Source organism: Pseudophryne corroboree, chromosome 6 (genome assembly GCF_028390025.1).
Source record: "Pseudophryne corroboree isolate aPseCor3 chromosome 6, aPseCor3.hap2, whole genome shotgun sequence".
Taxonomy (NCBI): domain Eukaryota; kingdom Metazoa; phylum Chordata; class Amphibia; order Anura; family Myobatrachidae; genus Pseudophryne; species Pseudophryne corroboree.
The window spans coordinates 361,895,358-361,918,476 of NC_086449.1; the positions used below are offsets into that span (position 1 = coordinate 361,895,358).

The 23,119-nt window shown below is 43.4% G+C and overlaps 1 protein-coding gene across 5 annotated transcripts in view; it reads right to left on the bottom strand.

Moving 5' to 3' along the window:
* Nucleotides 1–1,311: 1,311 nt before the first annotated feature.
* The window catches only part of ADM2 (adrenomedullin 2), a 234,756-nt gene continuing 212,948 nt past the window's right edge, over nucleotides 1,312–23,119 (bottom strand). For 3 of the 5 annotated variants that reach the window (XM_063926665.1, XM_063926663.1, XM_063926664.1), the window contains 2 exons: nucleotides 2,511–2,581; nucleotides 1,312–2,397 (listed from right to left, as the gene is read on the bottom strand). In XM_063926665.1, the coding sequence (XP_063782735.1) occupies nucleotides 2,121–2,397; nucleotides 2,511–2,581 (348 nt within the window). In that variant the 3' untranslated portion in view covers nucleotides 1,312–2,120. The remainder of the gene's footprint in view (nucleotides 2,398–2,510; nucleotides 2,582–23,119) is intronic. The other 2 variants (XM_063926661.1, XM_063926662.1) reach the window with 1 other exon arrangement.

Below are 23,119 nucleotides of genomic sequence, written 5' to 3' on the forward strand. Positions count from 1 at the left end.
CACAGACATATCGCGTCGGCCCCGCAGCACAGCTGACGGCTAATATATCTACCGATATATTGGCGAGTCGCTGTGTGTGTACAGGCGGTCGGCCGACCGCCCGTACACATGCTGCAGCAGCCGGCAGTGATTGACAGCTGAACTGGGCGGGCGTGTGTACACGCCTGCCCAGTTCATGACGTCAGTCCCCGACGGATCGGGCAGTGTGTATGCTCAACACACTGCCCGATCCGTCCATAGATATATCTGCCGATCAATTGATCGGTAGATATATTTATCAGTGTGTACCCACCTGTAGACACTGCTTATTATATGCTGAGCCTGTGCCACTACCCACGTTACATAATTGGATAAATGAATGACCTGATCAGACAGCAGCAATGAATGCTCCAATATTCTTTATTTAATCTGGTTACAGAAGACACTTTTTGAAAATGCAACAGTTTGCTTGATTGAGAGGGGTTTCACATGTGATACTGCTTAAGGCGAAGTGCTATTTTACTTCACAAAGATTCCCCCCACCCTCCACCCCTCAAAACAATTGTTGCACTGTTAATCTGACATTATTTTAAACTATGGAATCTTATCATTTTACCAAAGAGGGACTTTAAAGGTTTCTTATTGCGAAGCATATTTAGACATTCCCATATATGCACTAAAACCTGTGATTTATTATACAATTCAGCTTGCTAAACTACATACACTACAAGGCTCTTATATGAATGCTATTGTAAATAAAAACCCAATCAGATAGTTTGAAAAGTGGAGAACGAAGGGATGTGTTTGTGTATACAAATATAAATATCCATAATATGGACACTATGGAAAAAGGCAGAGAATGTATGTGTTTCACAAATGCGTATAACTGAACCAGTGCATGCATCAGTACAGTATATATGGAAGTCCATTGATCAATGTGTCCTCCTGGGAGCACCAAGCTATGGGTGGGGAGATGAAGATTAAACAAATAGACTGTATGTGTCTTCTAATGTGGGGAACTAAAGGGATCAGTCTTTCAAAGAAATATAGGATGTACAGAAAGCATTTCTGTACAAATTTCTATATATTTCTTTAAGACTCCATTACATAATTCATATAATAGTGTTAAGAAATAGGGTTAGTGTACTTTAAATACATAACTGTCCTACAATGAGCAGTGTTTTAGAAAAAATCGGAAGAATGCTGTGCAAAATTACATATCGTATCGTTAAGCCCCCGGCCCACCCACTTTACGGTAGAAGTAGGTGGCATGCAAAGCTAGTTTGCCCTCTCTGAGGTCCGGTAGAGCCCCCCCCCCCCCCCCCCCCCCACCACACAAAAATACTGGAGTCTCTCAGATATTCCTGGTGACTAGGTAAGTATGATGTATACCCATTATCTGCCTGGGGCAAAATAGGAACACACAGATGACTCAGACTAGTTGTTAGTATTGACTACTGAACATTCGCACTTTGTAAATAAACCTCCATGACTAATGCCCTCATCTGTCTCATGACAACCTAGTCATTAAAAACCTGACGTGGACTTTCACCCATGATGTACAAGATAAATAGGCAAATTTTAACAAAATTAAAAATACTGCGGTGCTGCATTCTTTTCTGGTTCATAAGTTACTAATAAATAAATTTATTAAAAAAAATAAATAACATTCATTTGGTTTGCGTGACAATGTTAGTGCAAGAATTAGCTACTAGCTGTCTAACAGGTTTCCATGATGAATGCGGATGTAACCTATTAGATCTATAATAGTCTTTACTATCCCAGGAATCCATTATGACAACAGTGATCTAGCTGTTTTTCAGTACACCATTAGTTAACAGATGGCGCCTCATACCAGCAGTACAAATGTCACTATCCTACCTCAGGCCTATGTTGTAGATATGCTGTTACCTGCTTAAAATAGTTCCAAAGCATTGTTTCACTGCAGAATATTCACTATGTGTTTTGCTTAGATCACAATATAAATAATACAGACACTATCTATCTGAAGCAGTCTATTTACTAAGCAGTATATTTGATACTACGGGGCTAAATCCCACGGCTAATTAAGTATGCCCCTATTTGGTAAACCAAAATCCAATGAGTTATGATAGGTCTTCTGTTGTCTTGGTCCATGAAACTCAGCCAAAGCTATGGGGATTGCTTAACTGGATTGGAGAATTCTCCTTCCCCGCTTGTCCCATCAGCTGCCACAGTCGATGGTTCAGGTTCTGCACTTGACATGTTCCTAGTGAGCAGCCAACACGCATTAACCGAGGTGCATGCATGCGTCGAGCACGTCTTCGTTTCCTCTGCAGGGTTCTCAGATGCATCTTCATATCAGTCATTGGTGGAGAGAATAAAGTTTGTCTTATTGTGGTAACCTCCTTTAGGTGTTTTTCCCTGTCTGGGGGCTCTCTGGAAGAGACAGAAAAATATTGTTGTTAATATACACCCATCATCACCATAAATGTCTTGTGCAGTCACTCACTTTCCACCTGACTGCCAGCGGTCTGCTGCCAATGACATACCCACTAATCAGCTTACCACCTAGGGATGGCCAAGCGGGATCGCCATGTCTGCATTTAATGCAGTAGATGATCTGTAAAATAATATAGATCTTCTCTAAGATAGATATTACTTTGACACATGCGCCGGTAGCAGTCAGATTAGTATTGCAAAGATTAGTATTGCAAATTCACAGTTAAAAAAGAGAGAAAACAATTTTCAAAAGTCCGTGGCTCTTCCCTTGGGTAGTAAAACTTTGCAAACTCAGACAGACTACTGGAATTATTCCACTGAAGTGGGCTAAAGATTGCTTCACTTATTTAGGAGTCAAAATTCCTCATCGGTTGTCTAACTTGTATACATTTAACTACTCACTCATCATTAAACAAATCTCAGATGAATTTGACAGCTAGAAAAACCTGCCTTTGTCTTACTAAGGAAACTTAAATCTAATTAAAATGATCTCTTTCCTAAAGGCCCATATAGACTGGCCGATGCAGGAGAGATGTGTGCTGAGCGAACCGCTCAGCACACATCTCTCCCGCCGCTCAGCACAGCGCGATCTGTGCTGAGCGTTCGGGGGGAGACGGGGGGGGGGGGGGGGCGCTCATTTCACCCAGCGGGTGAAGTGAGCGACCCGCTAGATTGGCCTGCATGCAGGCCAATCTAGCACCAGCGATAGCGATGCGCGGGGCTGCGCATCGCTATCACTGTAGGGGGTACACACGGAGCGATAATGCTCAAATTCTAAGCAATCTAGTCAGATTGCTTAGAATATCGCTCCGTGAGTACCCCCCTTGAGACTAATGTATCTCATTCAGGTCCTTCCCCTACTCATTATATAAAAATATGTGCAGAATCTTTGCAAACTTTTTAGACACTTTATCTGGCTCGTAAAAAGGCCTAAAATCAACATGATAAATCTGCAGCAGGCGTGGGGTCCCCTGATATACAGCAATATAACAAGGGAGGAATGTTTAGGTATCTGTCCTATTGGATCTCTGGGCATGACAACTAAGCTAATACCTCTCTAGAGAGAGAGTTATTGGGAGGAGGAAGTTTGATTTCTATTTTGCATCTCCATAACCAGGAAGTTCCTTCGCACATAGGAGATAATCCCTTATTATAGAATACAAAAAGAACATGGCATTGGGTCAGACATAAAGCTTAATTAAACTCTCATAAATCATTATTTCTTTCATTTATAAGAAATCCTGACTTTCAAAATGGCCAGGCAACATACCTGTTTACGATATGGGGGGTAGGTGGCGTCACTATTGTGGGTTGCCTATTTTATATGGATGCCCATCGTGTTCTCACATTTACTGAGGCTGTGGAGAAACATGGTACTTTGGCGGGATACCCTCTGGCCTTCCTGCAAGCCAAGCATTACCTTACATCAGTGGTACGGATGTTTTTGGAAAAAGACTGGGAGAATCCGATAGATGCCCTCCTAACTAGACCTCCATTGTTGAAAAAAGATATCTCCCATTTCATGGTTAACCTAGATCATTCGGCCTCAACAGTGGTTGCCGAAATGTCCTGATTATGAAATTATAGATCTACTTGCTGTCCTCATAAATTCATGCAAAGTTCTGCCCTCTTCTATATATACAGAAATGTTTTGGAAAAATTTTCATAGAGCTTATTTGTCACCGCACAGGAGTTTCCTTATGGGACGTTCTACTACTCACACCTGTTATAGATGTGGGGAATCAAATGCTGACCTTTATCATTGTTTTTGGTCATGTCTACTAGTTAGGAGATTCTGGTTACAAGTTAAACAATATGCTGAAACATCATTACTCAATTACGTTCCCTTCACAACAGAATGCAATTATTGGCATGATACCATCCACAATGAGTGTCAGCTAGGGAGGTAGACAACTTCTTCTAGCGGTCAGTGCGGCAGCCCGCAAGACAATATTGTAGGAATGTATATCTACATCCCCCATGACATTCTCATTGTTCAAATGTAAACTCTTCCACCTCTTTAGGATGGATTGGATCAAAGTCAACCTAGATAAAGAATCTAAAGTAGATTTTTTTTTATAATGTGGGAAAATTTTATTGCCATGCTGTCTGTGGCTATGAGACGACAAATCCATCATAGCTTGAAAAATACATCTTGGTATTTGTTGAGCTTGGTAGATACTGATCCATTCATAGAGACCAATACCACTCATGCATAATATATATTGCGAGGCTGAAATCAAAATGGGGATGTTCCTGGGGGCGTGGGTACTGGGGGTTGAGAAAGAGAACTGATTTAATTTTTGTTTTCTATCCTTGTACTATTGTTTTTTTCTTAAATCCTAATTCAAAGATACAGTTTGAATACTATTAATTAATTTGGCATGTATACTGTTCTCATTAACGATCCTGAGATATTTTTCATTCATAGTAACAAACGGTGTATGAAAATGTTCTGGTAATAATTCAAGATAGGTCTTCTCACTGTCAGATACTAGGTTACTGTGTTAAATATACTCTGTCCATGAACAAATTTGTCTTATAAGTTTACGGACTCTATTATTTTTGTAAATACTGTATCTTATTTTCTTACAGTGATGAGATTGTAAACTGGAAATGTTTTATACAAAATGCCCCAGCTTGGTGAGCACAGTGAGCCCACAAGGGGACTCTTTGCGCTTGCCCCGCTGCCGTCATACTGGCGGCCGAGATTCTGCTGTTGGTATATTCACAGCTGGCATCCCGGCCGCCGGTAAATCATACTGAATCCGTCCATACATACAGTAGCTTGGAACCCTATCATTGCTGTCAATGGGCTCATATATTAGACAGCTGATCTACATGGGTGGAAACGTCCTCTACTGTACAATAATTATTTGACTGGGGTTTCAAAATGTAACTCCAATGTAGTATGCAATCTCAGGCAGCCGACCCCTGGATCCGACACTTGAGGCATCATATGCTTAGGTTTATTTATGGCCATACATGTCATTGCATGTTAGCTTGTTACTTTCAGTGGCTATAATTAAATGCAGCACTTTTCTCATAGATGGAATATGGAAAGTATCGTTTTATACACTGAACCTGATGTGACCCAATAGACACTTTAGCCAATTTTTTACTTGTTATTCTTAACTGGACTACTGAAATGGATTGTTTGATCTTCCATAAAAAAATATCTCTGAATAAATAATCAAGGTAAGGTTAAATGAACACAAACATCTTATTTGTTTACTGTGATTTGCTGGAAACCATTTTTTTTTAATTAACTTAAGATTTCAGACCATGACAAAATATTATATAATAATTACCATAATTATGCTATAATCATGAAAACAAGGTTTCTATGAACAAAACAAATTTAATTTAGTATGGTGTGGCTTGTTTCATATAATGGAATATCTGGGCATTTAAAATAATGTTTGTGAACAGTTCAGTGTTTGGCATATACAAACAAGTCCACCAGGATAGTTGTGGAGGTGTGCACAGTCATATGTACTGCTGACTGTGAACATTTCAGTTTGAGCACATCAGGGCATTTGTTATTCATGCATGGCTATGGGTCCAATGTTCAATGCTGAAATAAGGCCGTCAGCAGAACAGAACTGGCCATCCGTACAATGTAATGTAAGAGCTACTGATAAATACTCCTAGACTAAATCATTTACTATGACATATTATGTCATATACAGCTGCTTCATCAATGCCATGTGTGTAACCTGTATCATTAAGTATTAATATTACTCTCTTTCAGGTTTGGCCATCCCGGGCTCACCAGTGGTCGAGGAATCCAACAGGTCTTATCAGCCAGAAACTGCCTTATTGTGACTTGAGGCAGAACATTTCTGAGACTTACTGTTCCAAAACAAATAATGGAGTCATGTGTTGCCTATCTCTTCACTATTTTACCTTCTTGTAAGTGCTCCAGCCCAACATGTATTAAATGCAATGTCTTCTTGTTAAGGTTTGGCATGTTTCCAGGTAATTAAGGAATCAAGTGGTGGATTTCCTACTAGGCATGTGTCTAAGGACACCACTTGCTAGAGGGGTGGCATAGCAGGCTCCTCTGCATGACAGTCTGCTAGGCCGCTGGTCATCTGAGATCAGTGATGTCATTACTACTTATTTTTTTATTGGGGGGTGGGGCAGTAAATTGTGGTGTGGGAGGTAGTGGGGGTGAGGTTGGAGGTGCTTTGGTGGTCTGGAGATATAAGGACTGCCCTAACATGAAGGGGGCAAAGGTGGCAGTGACGTGATGGGGGCAACCAATGTTGTTGTGCCTAGAGGCGGCCTGAGCCCTAAGTTTTCCCCTGCTAAGAAAAAAACTCCCAACACTGACCAGCATGTTTATTAGCTTGTAAATGTAAAGAGAGCAGTGACCTGAGAACTACTTATGCTTGTGGTTGCAAGCCGGATCTGGTACACAGAATGGGCACAGCAATGCTACAAACAGTGCTGCAATGTTGCGCTTAAATGTGTAAATGATGACAGCGCAATGTCACGCAGAAATGTACATAGGAATAACACTGTAAGAGCAACCTAATCTAATAGGCTGCAGCTTACACTCATCCACTCCAAATACCCTTTCATTGATGCACACCCCAGTGGACAGGCACATGTGGCACCCCTGTTCCCCACTACTCTTTTATGCAGAGCCATCAAGCTGGGAGAGTTGGAAGGTACTTTTTAGCATCCTCAAGTGTTTGGTCACACAATTTGTGTTATAACACCTTAGTCATCTTAGTGGTTACTGTGGTGTACGTGGCAATTTACACAATTGTTGCATGTCCGTCTATATTTTAAGATGTTAGATACCTTCTTGGCAGGTAGAAATATTCCTGAATATTAATGAGAATGAAAAATCCATGTGCTGGCAGGACGGGCTCTGGGTAATAGATCAACAGTTATTAGGTCGATAGTCAATAGGTCGACACCATATGGTCGACAGGTACAAAAGGTTGATAGGTAAAAGAGATCGATAGTGCTAAAAATCTGCAGGTTCAAAAGGTCAACATTACAATGGTCGACACACATAGTGGACACAAGTGGTTCTTTAAAAAAAAACAGTTTTTCCTCATTTACCATCCATGAGGACAATGATTGGGAATAATAACCTTGCCAAAAGCGTAGCCAGCGAAGTGAACCCGCGAGGGTGCATGTTTACACTAATGTGGCTTATATATGATTAAACATACAAAATGACACAAAAAAAAACCTGTGTCGACAATTTCTATGTTGACCTTTTAGACCCTGTCAACCTTTTGTACTTTCTAACTTTTCCATGTTGATTTTTGGCTCTGTTGACCTAATGCACATCAAACATATTTTGACTTTTTGACTGTTGACCTATTCATTGTCGATCTTACAATCCACACTTGGCAATAGTATCTAAAACAGGAAAAGTAAAAAGACCCTGGTGCTTAAAGTATGAAAACTTGATGATGATAAAAATAATAACAACAACAACTAGCGGGTTCAGTGACTTAAGGTTTAAAATGGGTCTCACCGAACTGTCCGGTTTTGGTACCACAAACAGGTTGGAATAGAAACCCTTGTTTTGTAGATGAAGAGGAACTGGAACAATGACCTGAGTCTGAACCAGTTTTTGAATTGCTGCTTGTAAGTTCATACGTGCTTCCGGTGAAGCTGGTAAGCCGGATTTGAAGAATCTGTGAAGTGGGATTTCTTGAAACTCCAGTCTGTAGCCCTGGACGATAAAACATGATGTGTTTCATACGTGACTGAAATATCGTAAGTAAGCTCCCACCTGCCTGTTGACCGGGCAGTGATGTCCACCATCATGCTGAAGGCTTTGCGGATGCAGAACCTGAGGTCTGATCCTGTGAGACTGCATTTGCAGGCTTTCTGGGATTACCTCTATTGCATTTGAAGGCAGTAGGAGAACCCTTGGCCTTACCTTTAAATTCCAAAAGGACTGCAAAGTAGGTGCAGAATAAGATTTTCAAGCCGGGGGTGCTGCGGAAGGAAGGTATGCAGACTTACCCGCCGTAGCCTTGGATATTCACGTATCCAGTTCACCTCCGAAAAGGGCTTCACCTGTGAAAGGAATGCTTTCCACGCCTTTCCTGGAATCCGCAGTCCACTGGCGTAGCCACAAGCCCCTGCGTGCTGAGACTGGCATGGCAATGGTGCGTGCGTTGAGCAATCCAATCTCCTTTATGGCCTCCACCATAAAGTTAGCAGAATCCTGTATATGCTGTAGGAGTAAAATAATCTCTTCCCTGGATAAGGAACCTAATCCGTCATTTAGATTACCAGACCATTTTGCAATGGCCCAATTGATCCATGCACAAGCTGCAATATAGTGGGTCTTTGGGCCACCCCCGCCGCTGTGTACAGAGACTTGAGAGTGGTCTCAATCTTGCGGTCTGCAGCATCCTTCAATGAAGATGCCCCAGGAACAGGTAAAACTATCTTACGTGACAGCCTGGAAACCGAAGCGTCCACTATCGGTGGGTTTTCCCATTTTTTCCTGTCATCCTGAGGGAACGGAAAGGATGTAATTAACCTTTTTGGAACCTGAAACTTCCTGTCAGGATTAACCCAAGTTGCTTCAAAGAGTGAAATTAATTCCTTAGAAGCAGGAAAAGTAGCAGAGTATTTCTTTTTCACATTAAAAAAGAATTCCTCCTCATCCTCTGACACCCTGGCAGAAATGTGTAAGACCTCTCTAATAGCTTCAATCAGGGCCTGTATTCCCTGTGCTAAAGCTGCATCCCCTCCCCCCCCCCTCCTCCCCCATCAAGTCCACCTCCCCCTCCTCTGGGTCTGATACATCATCATCGGTATCAGCCTGCATGATTTGGGCCAGAGTACGCTTCTGTGGACAAATAGCAGGGGTCTGAGACGCCGGGGTGACCACTGAATCTCTATTCATCAGGTCATCTACAGATTGCCTTAAATAGTGCGTCTCCTTTTCATTTTGGGACAATTTGTTTGAAATATTTGAAAACATCCCCTTTAATGAATCTAACCATACTGGTTCAGATCCACTAGCCTGAGAATGTGTACTATCCTGAGTACACTGTAATGATCCCCTAGATTGAGAAAAGCACTCTGCTGTGCATGATACACACTCCTTTGACATAATAATGTAAAAGAACACACACACATAGAGGAATATGTTAAAGCACAGTTAACCCACAGAGAGCCCTTCCAGGGAGACACAGAGTATTGGAGCCAGCCACACAGCGCCCCTATAGCTAAAGTAAAGTAAAGTAAAGTAAAGCTTAGCTGGGTCACAAACTGAGTATCCTTAATAGGGTTCAGTACACCAGATTATTAGTGATGAGCGGATTCGGTTTTACTCGGTTTTACTCGGTTTTACTCGGTTCTCAAAACGGCATCTTATTGGCTCACGGATGTCACGTGTTTTGGATAGCCAATAAGATGCCGTTTTGAGAACCGAGTAAAACCGAGTAAAACCGAGTAAAACCGAACCTCGCTCATCACTACAGATTATTGCTCTCCCCCCCCCCCCACACACACACACTTTACTAAGACCCCCTGGTACCGCTGAGGTGCTCTGGAGTCCGTGTGGAGGAGCTGCGCTTTCCTGTCAGGCTGCCTGTTGTAACCTGGAGAAGGGAAAATGGCGCTGGTGAGCTGCCGGATCAGCTCATAGTGAAGGCCCCGCCCCCTTAATGGCGCGCGGCCTTCCCACTTTTTATACTGGCTGAGGTGACAGAATAAGGGTTACAGTGGGTTAAAACCCCTGTAATATGTGCCAGTACTAGGTATTAACATTGGCTCCAGCCGCCCCTCACAGTGGTCACACAGTGCCCCTGAAACCTGGAGCGCAGCGTGCATGCAGTGCTGCGCTCCTACCCAGATGCCGCCATTACCGCCGGTGACCCGCTAACCGGGAAGCCGGCGACCTACTCACCACTCTTCAGTCTTCTGGCTCTGTTAGGGGTGGCGGCGTGCTGCGGGTCTGTTCGCTCGCCGTGGTGGGGCTTGAGAATAGGACCCTCAGGAGCTCAGTGTCCTGTCAGCGGGGAATGAGACCATTAACCCCAGGGAGGTTGGGCCGTTCCCCCTCCCCCTAAGTCCCACGAAGCATGCAGTATGGTGCCAGCAAGACCTGCCTGAAAATAATAAAATAGAAAATAAATGCAGAAAACTCTTCAGGAGCTTCCCAAGCATGACCAGCTCCTCCGGGCACAATTTCTAAACTGAGTCTGTTAGGAGGGGCATAGAGGGAGGAGCCAATGCACACTATTGATTTCTTAAAGTGCCCAAGGCTCCTAGTGGACCTGTCAATACTCCATGGTACTAATGTGAACCCCAGTATCCTTTAGGAACGTAAGAGAAAAGAAAAATCTCTAAAAACTATCAATTCTAGCCATCATCAATATTTACATGCATTAATTCCCAATATTTTAATAATTCAGCACTATTCACTGGACATAGGAAACTAAATAGCTATGCACCACACATCTGTATACTCAACTAAGTAGGTTAGCTAAGAGGTAAGTTTAGTATTAAAAGCACACAATGTATCACTGCAAGATGTGAAAAATGATTCAATCAAATATATGTACATACAGATGTGTCCACCCTCACCATATAAGTGATGCATGTACACGTGCATACACATCGCATGTAAGATTAGCCGAGCTAAGGTGCGTACAGTCACACCTGTGACTCAGCTGCTGAAAGTGTATGGGTCGGGGAGAGTGCATATGCACGCTTCCATTTGCGGACACGCTTGATGCAACTACATCACCGCGTACGCATCGCTTGGAAGATCACGGAGGACCCATCTATAAATAAATATATGTAAATATATGTTTTAGGGTGCATCAGGAACAGTCCTTTGTATATGTCTAATAACTTCAATAGCACCGGTTTCAGTGGTGAGAGCTTTATGTAGATCTCTCTGTACCCTTTTTAACACTGGATCCAAGGATGGAGATTTATGAATGGAATCTTCTTATTTCTACAATGAGACCCTCATACCAGAGTTCACCGAAGAAGACAAACTATCAGCTTCTGTCTAGTTCACTTATAAATGTTTCAATATATCAATAAAATCAGTAAAACAGCCTTAGATATGAAGTGTGGTCTTATTGGGTTAGATGTTATTAGAGTTGTTGTCCTGCCCTGTGAGGGGTGTGAGCTCTTGGACACCAAGTCGAAACCCAATCCCAGTCACATTGACAATATCCACTACACGTGTTTAATCTCAAGTGGCTTCCTCAGGAGTGTGTTTAATCAGGGCCGGTTCTAGACCTTGTAGCGCCCAGGGTGAAAAAATAGGGAGGTGGCTTCATGGGGAAGGGGCGTGGTCACAGTTATGCCCCCTGTAGCTGTGCCCTCAGTAGTTGTGCCCCCTGTAGCTGTTCCCTCAGTAGTTGTGCCCCCAGTACTGTGCCCCCTGTAGCTGTGACCGCAGTAGTTATGCTCCCAGTACTGTGCCCCCATTAGTTGTGCCCCCAATACTGTGCCCCCTGTAGCTGTGCCGCTAGTAGTTGAGTTCCCAATATAGTGCCCACAGTACTGTGCCCCCTGTAGCTGTGCCGCTAGTAGTTGTGCCTCCAATACTGTGCCCCCTGTAGCTGTGCCCCCAATACTGTGCTGCTAGTAGTTGTGCCCCCAATACTGTGCCCCCTGTAGCTGTGCCCCCAATACTGTGCCTCCTGTAGCTGTGCCGCCAATACTGTGCCCTCTGTAGCTGTGCCCCCTGTAGCGCTGCTTACCAAAATAAATAAATAAATACTCACCATCCCCGCTCCTGCTTCCCGACTGCGGCTGCCCTCCGTCTCCAGGCTGCCGGCAACGCTCTTCGGGTCTATGGGAGAGACGTCATGACGTCTCTCCCATAGCACTGCACAGACACTAGAGGTCAATTATGACCTCTAGCATCTATGGTCGCTCCCACAATGCCGTGCGGTGCGTGATAACATCATCGCGCACGGCACCGGTAGCGGATCTTGCTTCGCGGCGGCGCGCTCGGGACAGTGGTGCCCCGGGCAAAAATCTTGCTTGCCCGTGGCAAGATCCGTTACTATGTTTAATGATAGCTTTCCCAAATCCAAATAATCCAATTAGTTTTCAGATAACTACTGGTCAGCATATATTATTTATATGTAAAATGACGTAGTTTTCCTGTTTCCCATCTGAAGATTACCTATCTTAAGTTTCAGTTTCCTAACATATCGGGAAGTAAGAGAATTAGTGATGAGTCAGTCAGTGAGTGAGTGAATGAGTGAGTGAGGGCTTTCGCATTTATTTATATAGACACCTGTCATAAAATACAGAGACAAATTGATTACTATAATTAAATGTAATTTAAAAAAACACACAAACATAATAATAATACACCAAATACAGTGGATATAGTAAGAACAACTGGATCACAAAATAAGCTTATAAGCTTACAGTCATTTATATTCAAATATTTTTGTATCTGATAACCTTAACACTGCATGGAATTAGGTGCACGATCTAGATTATAACACTTATTAGACTATCGCAGTTAAACTAGGTACACACTATACAATTTTCTGGCATATTATCTGCCAAATCTAGCTGGTTGGAATGAAAATCTGGTAATGGATGAGAATAAATGACAATAAATCCCAAACACTGCAAAACAGACAAAACAGTTGTTCATCCAAGTTGGTTAAATTTGTGTTTAACCAATTTGTATGAACGACAGGTTTTGTTCGTTTTTCAGTGTTTGGAAATGGTCGATTGTCATTTGCTCTCATCCATTATCAGATGTTCATTCCAACCAGCTATGGTCGATTGCAGATTATCTGCCAGATAATTGTATAGTGTGTGCCTAGCTTTAGGTGGGCAGGTAGCTGTTAGCTGCAATTGAAACGGGTGGTATTCAGTTTGCCGGCTGTTGGGATCCCGGCGCACAGAATACCAGCACCGGATTCCCGACAACTTTTCTCCTTCTTGGGGGTCCACGACCCCCCTGGAGGGAGAATAAATAGCATGGCGCGTGTATCGCGCCACCGTGCCCCCAGAGTGGCAAGCGCAGTGAGCCTGCAAGGGGCTCATTTGCGTTAGCCCAGCTGTAGGTATGCCGGCAGTCAGGATCCCGGCGCCGGTATGCTGCACCCATTGAAACAGACTGTGTCCACCCCATTGCTATCTGGAAGCATAGCTCACAGTTTACACAGCTGCATTCATCCACCAGGGACTCGCAAGTACTGGATTGTTCACTAAAGCAGTGCACACTGCGACTTTGTACGTTACCTCATTGTGGCTTTGTAGCCTTATGCGACTCTGTATACTACTTATTGCGGCTTTGTGCAGAGCCTTGATACAGCAATTTATAAGAAACCAAATCCCAGTTATTTGTTTAACTGAGGACTGACACACAATTGGGGGAGTTCTTCAGTTAATTACTATAGGTTATTCTATACTGTTTCAATTGCCGCTATACTTTCTCATCAAACTTAGAGAATTGTTCTTACTATATTCACTGTATTTGGCATATTATTATTATTATTATTATTATTATTTTATATAAATTAAAATTCACATATTACAGGTTGAGTATCCCTTATCCAAAATGCTTGGGACCAGAGGTATTTTGGATATCGGATTTTTCCGTATTTTGGAATAATTAGATACCATAATGAGATATCACGGTGATGGGACTTAAATCTAAGCACAGAATGCATTTATGTTACATATACACCTTATACACACAGCCTGAAGGTAATTTTAGCCAATATTTTTTATAACTTTGTGCATTAAACAAAGTGTACATTCACACAATTCATTTATGTTTCATATACACCTTATACACACAGCCTGAAGGTCATTTAATACAATATTATTAATAACTTTGTGTATTACACAAAGTTTGTGTACATTGAGCCATCAAAAAACAAAGGTTTTACTATCTCACTCTAACTCAAAAAAGTCCGTATTTCGGAATATTCCGTATTTCGGAATATTTGGATATGGGATACTCAACCTGTATATCAAATTATCGGTATATTTTATTACACAAATCTATTTAATCACTTGTGGCAGGTGTTCTAGTTACCACCTAAGTGCCAGAGTGTGTGAAGATATTTCCATATTAATCTTGAAGGTTTTATATAAGTAAAGGAGCATACACACAGTGCAATGTATCCTTACGACTTTGACTATATAGCCAAAATCGTAAGGAAAGTTAGTGCAAATCGCACTGTGTGTACACCAGTGACGTGTGGTGAGGGCAATGGCTGGGGAGTCACTGGCTAGTCCCAGAGCCATAGTTCATGTGGGCATTCTAAAAAGATGCAGCAGTACAATATATACTTTATTACTATATACTCGTGTGTGTATGTGTGTGTATATATATATATATATATATATAATTATTATTTTTTTGCACAAAAAGCACTGAATTATGTTTATGTCATAGGGGACAATTTATAACTCAATGTCCCATCACAGCGGTAAGTAGCATTTCTTACCGCCAAAACGAGTATTCCATCTCAGCTTATCATTCAGATCTGTCCGATATAGCTCCAGCATAAAGTGGCTATCCCGCCATGTATACTATCTCCTGCAGATACCTATCGCCCAGACTGTACACAGTAAGAATATTCCATCAATAGTGGATCTGAGACAAGTTTCTAAATACAGGGGGAGCTGTATCAAGCCTCATAGAGAGATAAAATGGAAAAGTAGCTACCAATCAGCTTATAAATGTCATTTTATAGACTGCGATAGGTATAAGCGGTTTGGTTGCTATTGGCAACTCCTGCACTTTATCTCTCTCCAAGGTTTGATACATCTCCCCCATACTCTGGAAACAGTGACCTTCCTCTTCCTTGATCTGTTGGTCACAGGCCTGTTTGTTGGGATGTGCACACCGGTTTATTTGGCCTATGTATGTGCCATTGCTTTTCAAAGGGCACAGTCGGTGTAGATGTGACTTCCAGCAAAATTAATGCGTGATCCCTATGCTTGCATCAGATACTTGCATCAGGGCTTCCAGATCTTAACACCACAAGTGACATTATATTAAATTAATTGACCCATGAACTTTGAAGTAAATGAGAAACTCACAGCAATGTTCCTATGTTTATTTCAGTCAGTTACAGTGGGTAGTCTTCAGGTTGCCGGTGGCCAGGCTTCCGACAACCACCATACCGGCGCCGGAATCCTGACCGCCGGCATACCGACAACTTTTTTCTCCCTCTTGGGGGTCCACGACCCCCCTGGAGGGAGAATAGATAGCGTATCGCGCCACCGTGCCCGCAGCGTGGCGAGCGCAGCGAGCCCGCAAGGGGCTCATTTGCGCTCACCCAGCTGTGTCCTGACACAATCTTATAAGGCTGGGTGTATTAAAAATAATAGATGTGAAAGGCGTTTTCTGACCTCGTGTAGTCATCCTCCACAAGCATGGGATAGGAAAGTATCTTCCCGGAGAGATTGGTGCCAATGAGCTCTTGTATTCCAAGGTGCCATTGTTAGCAGTACTGTGGATGTGCAGGGCCCCCTGTCCAGGATAGTGCAGGCCAGGCACCGGCGATGCTGCCGCTTCTGCTGGCTGGGAGGGTGGAGGAGGAAGGGCACCGGCCAGCGCAGGCAGTCCAGGTCTGGTCTTCCTGCCGCCTCCGGGGACACCGCTGCTGCTGCCTGTCAGCGCTGGATCCCCTGTCCAATTACAAGTGCCTCGCTGACAGGGGCGTGCTTTGATGTGGACATCCCTGTCAACGAGGCACTTGTATAAGTGCCGCTTTCCCCTCTTTTTTGAATGGGTTTTTACAGCCCACTGGCTGGCTTCGCCCCCCGCTTTATCCCAGCTCCCGTTATCACTTGTATAAGTGCCGCTTTCCCCTCTTTTTTGAATGGGTTTTTACAGCCCACTGGCTGGCTTCGCCCCCCGCTTTATCCCAGCTCCCGTTATCAACGGGAGGTACAGCTATCAGTGCCTCCCAAACTAATTTAATGCATTAAAATTAATAGATTAATATGAAGAAGTTAATTATGACACAGATTATGTGTCATAAGTATCTTCTTTGTATTATTTCAACCATTAATGACAGGGGAGGCACTGCCTTCCCTGCCTCCCCTGACTGCACGTCTCTGGTGTACACAGCTTGCGATACTGATGTGCGCTCCCGTGGGGTCGGTATCGCAAGTAAAAACAGACTGTGCAGACAAGGCAATTTTGACTTTATTGAGTACAATCTAGTACACAGTATAGTTAAAATTGCCACTTAGTCAAAATCGCACATAGTCAAAATCACAAGTAAAGATAGTCAATATCGGTGGTTCTGGGCTCCGGGGAGTTCAAGAGAAATCGCAAAGTAAAAATCGGCGCATAGTCAATATCTCGCTGTATGTATGCACCTTTACACGGATTCAATGTAAAGATAGGCATATTTATGCTATTCTTTGAAATATTTGTTTCATTAATATGTGTTTGTGAGTAGGTGATACGTGCTGTAGGTGGTGCATGGAAGTGACTGATGACCTGAACCTTTTGTGAGAAGGACAAGAAGCACAAAAAAACATAACATGATGAGTTAGTGATGTGCTCCAACTTGCTCCATAGAAAGCTGTGCCCCTGTATTGCATCTCCTTCTTGTCTTTTGCTTATTGTGACTAGCGGATTTGAAATTTGGGAAAATGAATGATTTGCTTTTTTAGGCATAAACAGAACATTAGGATATTTATATACATGGATTAGGAAACGCTCTCCATCATTTCAGTAACAGGTAGTGCTCTTATGTAAAGACAAATGTGTTTGATCAGCAGAGGACAGTGTGTGTATGTGTACGTAGATCAACACACAAATGTGTGTGAACAGAGACTTTGCAGTGTAGAAAAAGACAACACAGCTAGTGTGAACAGAGACAGACATCGTATTTGTCTCATTTCCTCACCGTCTGAGACCTGTTACAGTCTTCAGGACAGGAGAGAGAGTGCAGCTATACACGTTCTCACTCTTACAGCCAAATCTTCCGCCGCCGGGATTTGATCCAGTTCATACTCTCATACCATACACACACATACAGGCTTGTAACTTTAGAAAAATGCTGCTCCCTGTACTGGAGATACAAGCAGATATGCATAGTTAACAAGAAGAAATAAGTCAATAAATGCATAAAAAGGTTCGGTATCTATAGTGAGCGCCATTTTCCTAAAGGAAGTTGCAATCCAAATGTATATAGACTGACAAAGTCTAATTTATGAAAAAAAGACATGTCATTTATTTAGTCAAATATCCATGATTAAGTGCACATAAAACATGGATTTAACAAACAGTACATAAAATTTAAATTAAAAGACGATGTATTGCACAGACCCTTATTGTAAACATCAGCAGTGTAAACATTAGAGGACAGTCTATGTGCTAAATTATCAAGCACGGGACTTCTGGCTCATACCGTTTAGGGTATGTGGTGTGTGCCTCGATGTTAAAAAGGTGGGTTTCCAGCAGGCAGCCCAGCAACACACCACACACTTTGCCCACAGCAGATGGATACAGCAAACCACTGGTGAGAGTCCAAGAAGATCAAAGTCCCGATACTGGCACAACGCGTTTCGGATAAGTCATCCTTTTTCAAGTGCATATGTGAAAGTGTGTACTGCAGCCCTATTTAAAGTCCTTGTCCAGAAATGACACATGTTACAATTCCCGCCGTTTGCGTTTCACCGCCCGGTCGGAACTGGAAGTGTGCGTTCCACCGGCCGCGATCATCAGAGGAAGTGGGAAGGATTGTTGGTCCTGACAGTTTGCGTTCCACCACTCAACGGGAATTGTAAAATGTGCCATTTCCGGACAAGGACTTTAAATAGGGCTGCAGTACACACTTTCACATATGCACTTGAAAAAGGATGACTTATCCGAAACGCGTTGTGCCAGTATCAGGACTTTGATCTTCTTGGACTCTCACCAGTGATTTGCTGTAGCCATCTGCTGTGGGCAAAGTGTGTGGTGTGTTGCTGGGCTGCATGCTGGAAACCCACCTTTTTAACATCGAGGCACACACCACATACCCTAAACGGTATGAGCCAGAAGTCCCGCACTTGATAATTTAGCACATAGACTGTCCTCTAATGTTTACACTGCTGATGTTTACAATAAGGGTCTGTGCAATACATCGCCTTTTAATTTAAATTTTATGTACTGTTTGTTAAATCCATGTTTTATGTGCACTTAATCATGGATATTTGACTAAATAAATTACATGTCTTTTTTTTCATAAATTAGACCTTGTCTATATACATTTGGATTGCAACTTCCTTTAGGAAAATAGCGCTCACTATAGATACCGAACCTTTTTATGCATTTATTGACTCTTGACACTGGTGTTAGTGTCTACTGGTATCCTAATAGTCTGCGGCACATTTTCCTCAAAGTGCGCACCATTCCACCAAAATCAATTTTTTCTATTTTTTAAGAAGAAATAAGTCATCAATAGTGTTCCCCTATTCTCTTCAATCAAAACTCACTGGTACAAATGACCGGTTAATTAGAAAACTCTATGAGGGTATCTATCAAAGTATTGAATGGCCTATTTATTATGACATAATTATCAATAGTAAGAATTCTGGGGGTTATTCAAGTTTGTTAGCAAACCAAAAAGCAAGCAACTCAACTAAGGGGGTAATTCAGACCTGATCACTCCTCTGCGAATTTGCAGAAAGGTTTGCGATCAGATAGTCGCCACCCAGACAGAGAGCCTAACTCAGACCTGACTGCAGCAGCAAATTTGTTCTCTAATGAGCAAAACCATGTGCACTGCAGGTGGGGCAGATATAACATGTGCAGTGAGAGTTAGATTTCAGTGGGTTATATCGTTTCTGTGCAGGGTAAATACTGGCTGCTTTATTTTTACACTGCAATTTAGATTTCAGTTTGAACATACCCCACCCAAATGTAACTCTCTCTGCACATGTTATATCTGCCCCCCCTGCAGTGCACATGGTTTTGCCCATTAGAGAACAAATTTGTTGCTGCAATCAGGTCTGAATTAAGCCCAGAGTGAAAATCCGCTCCGTGCAAGTCTGCGTACGCCTTGCGAAAATCTGTGAGAACGCCAGTAAGCTGCACATACCGTTCACAACTCACTCACCATTAAATGATTTTTCCAGTCTGTGCCTAGCTCAGGAACTACTCCTACAGTGCGATAGAATCTGGCTGACTGATGGCAGAGCTGACGTCACACAACTTCCCTGAAACGCTTGGGCACGCCTGCTTTTTTCCTGACACTCCCAGAAAACGTCCAGTTACCACCCCCAAACACCGGCTTCCTGTCAATAAAATTGTGTACGCCTAGCGATCAAAAAAGTTGCTATATTTTTTCGCAGTTTGGCCTCGTACGTGCGCACTACAACCGTACGCATGCGCAATCGATCGATAATCGGCCGCCCTGCGAATTCGCACAACAGGGAGCAGGCCCTAAACCATGTTGCACTGCAGGTGGGGCAGATGTAACGTGCAGAGAGATTTAGATTTGCGGGGACTATACTTTTTCTGTGCATGGTAAAATACTGGCTGCTTTATTTTTACCCTGCAATTTATATTTAAGTTTGAACACACCCCACCCAAATCTAACTCTCTCTGCACATGTTACATCTGCCCCACCTGCAGTGCAGCATGTTTGAGCCCAGTTGCTTGCTTTTTTGGTGAACTCACTGCTAGTTCAAAGAACCTTTTAGAGGCATTCATCATGCCTCATTAACTAAAGTATCACTTTCAAAAAGCCTTTTGCAGAGTCAGTTTTTTTCGAAGTGTAATACTTTTCCCCTACAGCTGTGATGTTTGCAGGGGTTTTTTTTAGACTACAAATCAGTGTGACATATGCCAGAGAGAGACTGCAGTCTACACACAAAGCTGCAGCCCCCTGCCACCCTTGTCTGTAACCCCTCCTCCCCGTTCAGACCTGCAGCCCCATGCCCTGCTCAGTGTTGCAGCATATCCTCCCCCCCTTGACAGCTGCTGTACAGAATGCAGCCGGCACCACTGTTACAGGCTGTACCCCCCTGATTAGATCTGCTCCCTGCCCCCCTACCAGGGCTGTAACTACGTGTGTGCCAAGTGTGCCTGGCACACAGCGCAGTTGCCCTGAGGGCGCAACGGCCAGCGGCATGTAATGAGTCAAACTGACTCATTACATGCCACCTCTGCTGTGTGCGCCGCGGCCGCGCTGATGAGGAGAGAGCAGCCGCCGGAGACAGCGGAGAAGGAGGGAGGGGGACTGGAGCCGCAGCAGCGCTATGTAATTGGTAGCAGCGCCGCTGCAGCAGTCTCCTCTCCTTCCGTATTGGCTGCCCGGCGCTGCTATGAATGCTGGGATGCGGTTCCTCCATCCCAGCATTCACAGCAGCGCCGGGAAGCCAATACGGAAGGAGAGGGGACTGCTGCAGCAGCGCTGATACTAATTACATAGCGCTGCTGCGGCACCAGTCCCCCTCCCTCCTCCTCCATCCCCCCTGCATCCGGAGCTGCCAGCAGGGAGAGATGGTAAGTATATCTCTCTGTCTCTGTCTCTCTCTCTCTCTCTTTATTTCTCTATCCTGTCTGCCGCAATGTGTAAAAAGGGGGACGATGGCTGCCGTAATGTGTAAAAGGGGCTCTACCTGATGTAGTGGCGCTATACCTGATGTAGTGGCGCTACTGTGCAGCGTAATTTGAATAATGGAGACTACTGTGCACCGTAGTATGAATTGCTATTATTTTGTGGCCATGCCCCTTCCCCATGAAGCCACTGCCCCTGTCTTGCACAGGGGCGCCAATGCCGTTTTTGCACAAAGCACTAAAATGCCTAGTTGCGGCACTGTCCGCCACCCCCCTTCCCCCAATCCCGCTCTCTGTAAACCTCTCCTCGGCCCACAGAGTTGCCACACTGCAGACGTCGCAGCTGAATGAGCGGTGACCACAGTAGAGGAGGACTACTGCCTACTTTTATTTATTTATTAACAGTTTCTTATATAGAGCAGCATATTCCGTTGCGCTTTTCAATTAGAACAACAGTAATAGAACAAAACTGGGTAAAAACAGACAGACATAGAGGTAGGAAGGCCCTGCTCGCAAGCTTACATTAGGCATGTGTCCAGGAGCCTGGACTGACTGAAGGACAAAGCAGCCAGTGATCTTTAGAATCCCTCTGCTGCACAAGCTGCCGTATAAATGGATGACATCACTCCCCCAACCACATGGAGCTGCACAGGAAAATATGTGAAACTGAGGTGAAGACCAGGTGCACTTGAGGTGAATGTAGCATCACCTGGAATTGAATTGTCCCCATTAGGTCTTATTTACAACAACACATCATTTAAAGTTTTTCACTGACTGTTCAGTGTAGCAATAAAGCCCATTTCATATCAGACTGGGCATATTAACAATGGTATTTGCAACAGTATGTGTTATGATCCTCTGTATATATGTTTAAAATTGTATCAGCTAACCAATTTATTTGTAAGTTCAGCTATAGAAAATTCCTAGCAGGCTGGAATGTTTACATTTTTGCAAGAACTAATTAAGTGTCAAAGGATGTGGCTGATAAACTGTTATTGCCAGCAGAGCAGGACCTTGTGTCCTGTGTGAACGAGCCAGTGTATTGTTTAAGTTGTACCAAGGGGCCACATGGGGAATAGGAATTCACACTGGTAGGTTAAGCCTGTCTGCTCAGTATGCCAGAGCAGGAAGGAGAAGATAAGTCCTATTTCATGCTGCCCACAGTGTAATCCCCATTTGCTGGACAGGAACTCTGTTCTGAGAAACGGGTTAGCCATCACACCGGGTACCCGGGAAGTAATTCAATCTAGACTTTCTGTCTCCCTCACCCACAAGCTGGGGGGGTTACGAAAATGTCTAGTTAGGACTCTGGTCATCACTTTCAATAAAATGAATAATGATAATCCGACTAATACAGAAAATGTATGCCCCACTTCACTGCCCAACAATCATCGATGCAGGACATTGTCATACCCATACATCACATCCTGAGTAATATTAATAAAAATATAAATACTCAGTCCAGAAACAATCTGCATAATTAAAAAGCTAGAGAGATCAGCACACCTTTTCATTATACAAAATATTTAGCAATCCATTTATTTAGTAGAGTAAAGCAATATTGCCAGGCAAAAAATAAACACCATACTTATCACATATACGGCTGCATCATTTGGTGACTTTATACAAATGCTACTACAATGCATACTTACCTACTTTAAATCTCCTTTCTGGGAGATGCCCGGAGAAGAGAAGCAGGTGGGCGGTGATGGGGGCAGGGCCAAGCAAATTGCGACATTAGACCCACCCCCTATGCCACAATTGGCTCGGATTTTCATAAGGGCGGGGCTAAAATGATTGTCATATAATTGCTCATTAGACCCCGCCCGTGGGTCTGCGGTTTTATTGTATTTATCGTCAAAGTGGGAAGAATGTGGGAGGGATGCCTACTCTTCCGGGGCTGCGGGGACTACCCAAGAAACAAGGTGTCTCCTGCAGAATCCGGGAGAGTAGGCAAGTATGCTACAATGTTCTTCCCTAGTGTACATGCAAGGGTATGAATGTGCAACAGAAATGCCACTTTGAGCACCTGTAGATGATTTAATACCGCATGCTAAAAGCTCCATAGGCCACTGATAACACCATGTTGCCGCATGGTTTGAATGAGGAGTTGATTTTGTCACGTTTTCTCTGATGGATATG